The sequence below is a fragment of the Macrobrachium rosenbergii genome, chromosome 13, assembly GCF_040412425.1.
Source record: "Macrobrachium rosenbergii isolate ZJJX-2024 chromosome 13, ASM4041242v1, whole genome shotgun sequence".
NCBI classification, from domain to species: domain Eukaryota; kingdom Metazoa; phylum Arthropoda; class Malacostraca; order Decapoda; family Palaemonidae; genus Macrobrachium; species Macrobrachium rosenbergii.
Genome location: NC_089753.1, coordinates 26259747 through 26268912, shown reverse-complemented (window position 1 = coordinate 26268912; position 9166 = coordinate 26259747). Strand labels below are relative to the sequence as shown.

General features: G+C 34.9%; 1 protein-coding gene across 1 annotated transcript in view; it reads left to right on the top strand.

The window, feature by feature from the left end:
- The window catches only part of LOC136844743 (protein FAM133B-like), a 66688-nt gene extending 57672 nt beyond the window's left edge, over window positions 1-9016 (top strand). Inside the window, exons 4-5 of the mRNA XM_067113977.1 lie at window positions 7705-7890; window positions 8973-9016. Coding sequence (XP_066970078.1) covers window positions 7705-7890; window positions 8973-9016 — 230 coding nt within the window. The remainder of the gene's footprint in view (window positions 1-7704; window positions 7891-8972) is intronic.
- The last annotated feature ends 150 nt before the right edge of the window (window positions 9017-9166 follow it).

The window sequence follows — 9166 nt, the reverse complement described above, 5'->3', positions numbered from 1 at the left end:
AAGTTGAAAATGGAACGATAAAGTGTCAAGTACTTCCTTGTATTTTTAACACATCTTTGTGCCCCGGTGTCAAAATTACGCGAAAGTACTTGGCACTCTGCATCAGTCGTTGATGGAATTGCAACTACAACACTACGAGAGATTGTGACCACTTTGCCAAATATACCGCGCCATAAAGGACCCACAACGTCTCGGCTTCCTCTCATCCCAGCTGAGAAGAGAATTGACAGCTCTATGTAAGGGTCCCCGGCTGGGAGGTTTGCCACGGCGCGTGCGCAGATCGATCCGGTAATGACGTTATGAATGACAGCTCCTGCCGTTGTTTTGTTTACCTGACTTTCATTCACGAAGTTCGTTCGAGTATTGTCGGGAGTAATTTGTGTTTCTGTTTCTGAATTTGTTGAGATTCGTGTTTCAGAAGCTTGATTTTATTTTATTTCTTTACCTCGGCATGCATGCGCGAATGCACGAATGAATGTGGTGCATGCACGCTAGAATGCACAAATGAATGTAGTGCTTGCTCACAAGAATGCACAAATGAATGTAGTGCTTGCTCGCAAGAATGCACAAATGCACTTACGTCTATCATCATTTTCCTTTTCTTGATATGATGAATACGAGCAGAATAATAATAATAATAATAATTTAAAATTGTAAATAAAATCTGAGAGAGAGAGAGAGAGAGAGAGAGAGAGAGAGAGAGAGAGAGAGAGAGAGAGATATGAACTCGTTACCTATGTACCATTGCTTTTTTGTCATTTTGAATTTTTAATATTGGCAGTGTCTTTCAGTGCTGTGTATAACTCGCATTTCATATGACAGTACTTCAGGAAACTTACTATTTATTGCAGAAATTTGTTGTGTTATTGCTGAAAGCAGTAAATGTGCAAGAGAATTATTATTATTACAATATCAGGTGACATACTGTTGCTGATTATATTTCATTAAGTATAATAAAACAACCTTTGTTATTTATTTTTTATGGGAATTATTTGGTTCTGGAATATCGTAGTTTGAGGCTAGGTCACGGATTTCATGAAGTAAATCGACATTTCAAAACAATTTTCAAGTTAATGTTGAAATAATTCGTATGATTCCATATCTTGGACAAAATGTTTCAATTGTCTTATTTTGCCGTTGTTGAATATATTACAATGTTAATTTTTATTTCTTTACATAAGTAAAATTTTATTGTCTAGAGACCGAATTGAAGAAATATTGCATGTGATATAAGACAGTCCCAGTTTCAATCTCAGCAGGAGATTTCTCTCTCTCTCTCTCTCTCTCTCTCTCTCTCTCTCTCTCTCTCTCTCTCTCTCTCTATATATATATATATATATATATATATATATATATATATATATATATATATATATATATATATATACTATATATATATATATATATATATATATATACATACATACATACATACATACATACACATACATACACACACACACACACACACACACAGCATATACTGTATACTAAACTTGCCACACAGTCTCTGAGCCACGGAAAAGCCAGTGGTGGTATAAACCTCGTGGATTTCTTGAGAGCAACATCTGAAAGAGCACCTGCAGAAAACCACTTAAAGATTCCAGGCTCCGAGACTTTAAAATACTTGATTCACGTCACTGAGCCGAAGAAAAGGCAGTGTTGGCTTATACTGCGGTGTGGAGCCATTTGGGAGTACGATCTGAAGTAGCACTTGTAGAAAACGAAGAGTGGAGCTTGATTAGAAGTTAGAATCGGGTCTTCAATATACTGTACAGCGCAATAAGTAGAGTAAGAACTTGAGAGAGAGAGAGAGAGAGAAAGAGAGCAACATTAAAACATTTCATAAAAAAAGCCAGTAATTTATTCACAGGATTTACATGTATCCCAGTACCCGTGGGATGCATAAAACATGTTTCCCTTTGTGAGTTCTGTCTCTCTACTGAAATGAATTCCGTGATCCGGATTCCGTGATCCGGATTCCTTGATCCAGATTCCGTGATCCGGATTCTGTGATCCAGATTCTGTGACCTGGATTCTGTGATCCAGATTCCGTGATCCGGATTCCATGATCCGGATTCCGATCCGGTTGTCCTTCACGCCATTCAGATTCGAGTTATGTGACCAATCTTTTTTTTTAAAGTGATTCAGGTGTTAATGACGATGAATAATATCCGTAACTGAAGTAGTGATGAATAAATAAATTATATTCCAGCTCCTTTATTATGATACGCATCATTTTCCTTCATCATTTATTTTCCTCATTCGTGTTCTTGTGTTTGCCGAAGTTTCTCTGAATATATATATATATATATATATATATATATATATATATATATATATATATATGTATATATATATATATATATATATATATATATATATATATATATTGTAAAATGGTCTTTTTCATTCCAGTTCAGTCCTGGACTATAGAGATGAAAGCAAGCCAAATGCGCGCTCGCGAGAGAGAGAGAGAGAGAGAGAGAGTGATATTGGGGTTTTGGGTTGGGAGGGGGGTTTGGGGGTTTAGGGAGGGGGTTTTGTCGAAAACAAAGGCTTGAAAGGAATTCCTTGTTTCCATATTTAAAAGGAACAGGTGCTTGCTGTTGCCTAAAGGCGAAGGGATCGTCACCTTTGTAGTTTTTATTTTTTTTACATTTTTTTATTTTACATTTTTTGTCGTTTTACATTTTTTGTCATTTTACATTTTTTGGTATTTCTTGCATTTTTTTTGGGGGGGGGTATTTCTTGCATGTTTTGGCTCTACCTTTTTGTTCTTGTACATTTTTTTGTATTTTAAATTTATATTTTTTACATTCTTTGTCCTTTTACAATCTTATTTTTTATATTTTTTTGTCTTTACAATTTTGTATTTCACTTTTATTGTATTTTTACATTTTCTGACTTTTTAAACCTTTGTCTTTTTACATTTTTTGTATTTAGAATGTAATTTTTTTTACATTTTTGCCTTTTGATAATATTTTTTGTAACAATTTTGTTTCTTAAATTGTTTTGTCATTTTAGAATATTTTAATTTTTTTTTTTTTTACATTTTGGTACCAATATTATTCATATTGTACATAGGATACACAGGCTTCATTTTTGTTCTTTTTGTTCTATCACTCGACATTGGTTTCGCTAGGGGGTAGGGACCCCAGTCAGATGCTTGACCCCCCCCCACTACTGGCCCATTTGAAATTCCCTTTGTAGCTAAACTTTAACCCTTATAGTGTTGGATACGTTTGCATAAAGCAAGAGCTCTGTAATTTCAAATACAGGTTAACTAATTACTAATACTATCATTTTCCTTCATTCACGTGGATTTATACATTCGAGAATAGTATATCTTACTAATTACAGAATTGGTCCAATAGTCTTGTGTAATTTTCTTTTGGCCCACCCCCCAAAAAAATATCTTGGCCGCACCTAGGTCCCCCTACTGATGGAATGCCAGCTACGCCACTGTCGCTCGAGTTACAAAATAGACTTAAACTGATTTCAGTACTGATTATGAACACCTTCAGTCTGATTGTCAGCCAGCCATTCAGCCAGTCATTCAGTCAGCCAGCCATTCAGTCAGTCAGTCAGTCAGCCATTCAGTCAGTCACTCAGTCAGTCAGTCATTCAGTCAGTTAGCCATTCAGTCAGTCAGCCATTTAGTCAGTCAGCCATTCAGTCAGTCAGTCAATCAGTCAGTCAGCCATTCAGTCAGTTAGCCATTCAGTCAGTCAGTTAGCCATTCAGTCAGTCAGTCATTCAGTCAGTCGGCCATTCAGTCAGTCAGCCATTCAGTCAGTCAGTCATTCAGTCAGTTAGCCATTCAGTCAGTCAGTCAATCAGTCAGTCAGCCATTCAGTCAGCCATTCAGTCAGTCAGTCAGTCAATCAGTCAGTTAGCCATTCAGTCAGCCATTTAGTCAGTCAGTCAGCCATTCAGTCAGTCAGTCAGCCATTCAGTCAGTCAGCCAGCCAGCCAGCCAGCCAGCTAGCAGCTCGCGTGCCGCGTTCCAATAATGTACAGAGTGCGTGATGAAGCTGCCGACTTGCAACGGTGTTTTAAAAAGTCTCGGCGAACGCGGGAATGGACCGTTTCACTTCGTTCCTCTCAAGTTAGGTGGTTCCTGGGATGAGTTTGGTTATCTTTGTTTTAATAATGTAAATTTTTTAGAAATAAGATTCGATTATCTTTATTTTAAAATTATAATTTTTTTAAAGTTTTTTATAGTGTGTGTTTTGGGGAGGAGATCTCTGTACTTGGTGATTATATTTTTTGATAATTCCTATAAATTATCAGTTTCTATATAGTTATAAGCGTCTGATTGATTGTGTTTTTAATAATTTCTCTAAATTCTCTCTTTCTATATAGCCATAAGCTTCTAATTGATTTTTTTAATCATTTCTATAAATTATCTCTTTCTGTATAGTCAGAACCGTCTAACTGATTGTCTTTTTAATTATTTCTATAAATTATCTCTTGATTGTCTTTTTAATCATTTCTATAAATTATCTCTTTCTATGTGTCCATAACCGTCTAACTGATTGTGTTTTTTGACCATTTGTATAAATTATCTCTTTCTGTATAGTCGCAAGCTTCTAACTGATTGTTTCTTAATCATTTCTATAAATAATCTCTGTATATAGGCATAACCGTCTATCTGATTGTTTTTTTAATCATTTCTATAAATTATCTCTTTCTGTATAGCCATAGGCTTCTAACTGATTTTCTGTATAGCCATTGGCTTCTAACTGGTTTTTTTAATCATTTCTATAAAATATCACTTTCTAATAGCCATTAGCTTCTAACTGATAGTTTTGTGTAATAATTTCTATAAATTATCATTATGTAGTCATCATCACCGAAATGATGATGATAATGGTGCTAACCTCATCATTTCACCATCATCACACTGTTATCATCCTCACCATAAACATCACCATTCCATACTTTATCACCATATTCACGCCACCCCGTCTTTAGATGCGCCACAGTCCTTGGTCTTGCAAAGTTTTTGGTTTGAGGACTTTTGAGGACTTTTTAGCCTTGATCCTGAAGTCCGTTAAGACTTTCCTTTCCTTTTTGGATTACATTTCAGCCTAAATATGATTCTTATATATTATATTTTAATAATAGTACACTATTTGCATTTTACTAATGTTATGTATTCATTTTGTATTCATTTCCTTTTTAGTTTTCTGTAAAGGAAAACTATTGTGCCGGCTTTGTCTGTCCGTCCGCACTTTTTCTGTCCGCCCTCAGATCTTAGAAACTACTGAGGCTAGAGGGCTGCAAATTGGTATGCTGATCATCCACCCTCCAGCCATCAAACATGCCAAATTGCAGCCCTCTAGCCTCAGTAGTTTTCATTTTATTTAAGGTTAAAGGTAGCCATAATGGTGCTTCTTGCAACGGTATAGGATATGCCACCACCGGGCCATGGTTAAAGTTTCATGGACCGCGGCTCCTACAGCATTCTACGGAGACCACCGAAAGATAGATCTGTTTTCGGTGGCCTTGATTATACGCTGTACAGAAAACTCGATTCTTCGGCGCATTTTTTACTTTTTCCTTTATTCCAATCTTCTCTACCCTTCACTCGGCTCTTGTCGCCGTAAGGTATAAAAAGCGTTATGTGTATTCATGTGTGTAACAGTGTCTTTGGATAATGAGTTCCAAATTTGACTGTACAGTATCTTAGAAAAAGAGAATAATCACTGCAGCTTAATTTAGTTGGTGTAAATAATACGAAGTTTTAAAAAGCCGAATATTGTCGTTTTTGTAATGATTATAATTCTGTCTTCTCATTATACCATACGGATAAAGTGGAGAATAAAACCTACAATGATTATGATGTACTTTGAGGAACTTAGGTAATAATAATAATAATAATAATAATAATAATAATAATAATAATAATAGTAATAATAATAATAATAATAATAATAATACTAACACAGACTTGCCAATAAAAATATGAGTCATATCATCATCATCATAATGAATTCGTTATAGTAAAGTAAAAAATAAAGCTTACAATGATCATGATATACTTCGAGAAACTCAATTTTAATAATAATAATAATAGTAAATTAGCATCTTTGCGGCGTTCCTTTGGCCTCTAGCTGCAACCCCTTTCGTTCCTTTTACTGTACCTCCTTTCATATTCTCTTTCTTCCATCCTACTTTCCTCAACCCGCTCGTGACAGTTGTTCCGTAGTGCAGCTGCGAGGTTTTATACCTGTTACACTTTTCAAACCTTTTAACTCTCAATTTCAACGCTGAATGACCTCATAGGTCCCAGCGCTTGCTGGGCCTTTGGCCTAAATTTTAGATTCCATTTCCTCTCTGCTTTCAGAGTCAAATCCCCGAGTTCTGAGGACAAAGTGAACCACGTTTTTTGGACTCATTACGATTTTAAGACTAGTGAGAAAATGTCGGCTCCTTTAAATTATGTCACGAGAATAATAATTCCATCGCTTAAAATTATTATTGCTCTTTGAATGAGCAAGAATTTGAGATTAAAAAAGAAATACCCTTCTTTTGATGATTATTCTTTGGAAACTGGAATTGATAATCCTTTCCTTCATATATTAGTTAATTTAAGCTTATGGAAGTACGTGTTTAATTATCATTTTCTAAGCTTAAGTATTATACACTCTCTAATTACTGCTTGTATGAGGAAACGATATTAATCGTATTTAATTGCTATTCTTTTGAGATGAACTTATTCCTCTTCTAATTGGTTGTTCCTTTGAGGCCAAAATACTCCTCTCTCTCTCTCTCTCTCTCCCTCTTTTAGTTTTCTGAAAAGAAAACTCTTGTGCCGGCTTTGTCTGTCCGTCCGCACTTTTTCTGCCCGCCTCCAGATCTTAAAAACTACTGAGGCTAGGGGCTGCAAAATGGTATGTTGATCATCCACCCCCAGTCATCAAACAAACCAAATTGCAGCCCTCTAGCCTCAGTAGTTTTAATTTTATTTAAGGTTAAAGTTAGCCATAATCGTGCTTCTTGCAACGATATAGGATAGGCACCCACCGAGCCATGGTTAAAGTTTCATGGGCCGCGGCTCATACAACATTACACCGAGACCACCGAAAGATAGATCTGTTTCGGTGGGTCTTGATTATGAGCTGTACAGAAAACTCGATTTCGCCGAAGAAACTTCGGCGCATTTTTTACTTGTTTTGAGTAATACTGAGTAATATTACTTTATACAATAACGTGTAAGCTCTGTGCAAGAGTAATACTGTATTATCTGTTTCAAGTTCAAAGAACTAAGATGCTTTTTCAAGGTACAGCAATTGATGGCAGTTTTATAGAATAATGTATCTTTTTTATTGTTACCGTATACCTTTTTTTTATTTTATAGGGTTGGAATGAGGTTGCTAGCCCCACCCCATTTTTTGGCCCTGACTAAGATTGATACCAATTTAATGTGTGTGTGTGTGTATGTATGTATGTATTTATATATGTATATACTTATACATACATATGTATAATTATATACTGTATACATATATTTATACACAAATTTATATATATATATATATATATATATATATATATATATATATATATATACATATATATACATACATAAAATTCTCATATGTAAAAATGTAAAAATGGTAGGTACCAAGCGGCTGTCAATAAGCTGCCTCTTAGAACTTTCGTTCCCCCATCATGGTCTGATTGTGTTTCCAGTCTCAGGGAACGCGGAGGCATTCATTTTGCCCATCACGACCACCAGTCACCAGAGGATAATGAAAACACTTCGAAATGTAGACAAAAGACAGGAATTTAATCACACTGATAATAAAGTTGACCGCTCTCACTCTGACGTCACAGGTCATTCGCCGAAAAAGGAAAATCCGGCTCTTTCGTATGCTCGTAAAAACCTTGGGGAAAAAAACCACTTTATACGAGAGCGAATTTTTTTTTTTTGGCTCTCTCTCTCTCTCTCTCTCTCTCTCTCTCTCTCTCTCTCTCTCTCTCTCTCTCTCTCATTCCAGGATTTTATGATCCAGTGAAGTTGCCAGCGGTATGTTATGATCCTTACCTTATTTTCTTTTATACGGGTATGAAAATTACACTGAATGAGACTGTAATATATATATATATATATATATATATATATATATATATATATATATATATATATATATATATATATATATATATATATATGTATAGTATATATATGAATAGACATATATACATATATACATACATATATATACATATATACACATATATATATATATATATATATATATATATATATATATATATATATATATATATATATATATATATATATATATATATATATATATATAATGCAGAATGCCCACTATGGTGGCTTCTGATTGGTAGCTAGAGCAGCCAATCACGACTGGGTCGAATGGTGTCGGCTGTGGATATTTTCCGTTAGTTTAAGAAAAAAATTAATAAACAAAAATTCAAAATATTTTGATAGACCGTAGCTCAGTCGTTCTGCTCAAAAAAATGTAAAAGATTTTAAGTCGTATTTTATTCCTGATGGAGTGAACTTATAATGCTCACTTAAGTGGAAAGGTCACAAAAAAAAAAGAGATTGTTTAAGTGGCCGCTTGCTTGTTTACGCTGACAATCAAAATGAACAATGAATTGTTCATTCATTGTTTGGTTTTATTTATTTTTCGCACTAATTCATTACGGGATGGTGAAGAATTAAGTTATTCATTAAATAAGCTTTGATGAATTATACACCTTTACAAACATCTACCATTGCTTAAGGTGATGGACTAGCTGCAACCCCTTTCGTTCCTTTTACTGTACCTCCTTTCATATTCTCTTTCTTCCATCTTGCTAGCTACCCTCTCCTGACAATTGATTCATTGTGCAACTGCAAAAGGTTTTCCTCCTGTTACACCTCTCAAACCTTTTTTCTCTACACCTCTCAAGCCTTTTTCTCTCATTTTCCGTTTCAGCACTGATTGACCTCATAGGGCCCAGTGCTTGGCCTTTGGCCTAAATTCTATATTCAGTTCAATTCAGTTAAGGACATGGAGACATCCTCATTTGAATAATGTTATATCTAAATATCTCTGTTTATTTCCTGACGAAAACTCGGTCATTCCAAAAGTTTTTGTATTCCGCTTTGTGTTCCAAGGCCAAGAGAAAG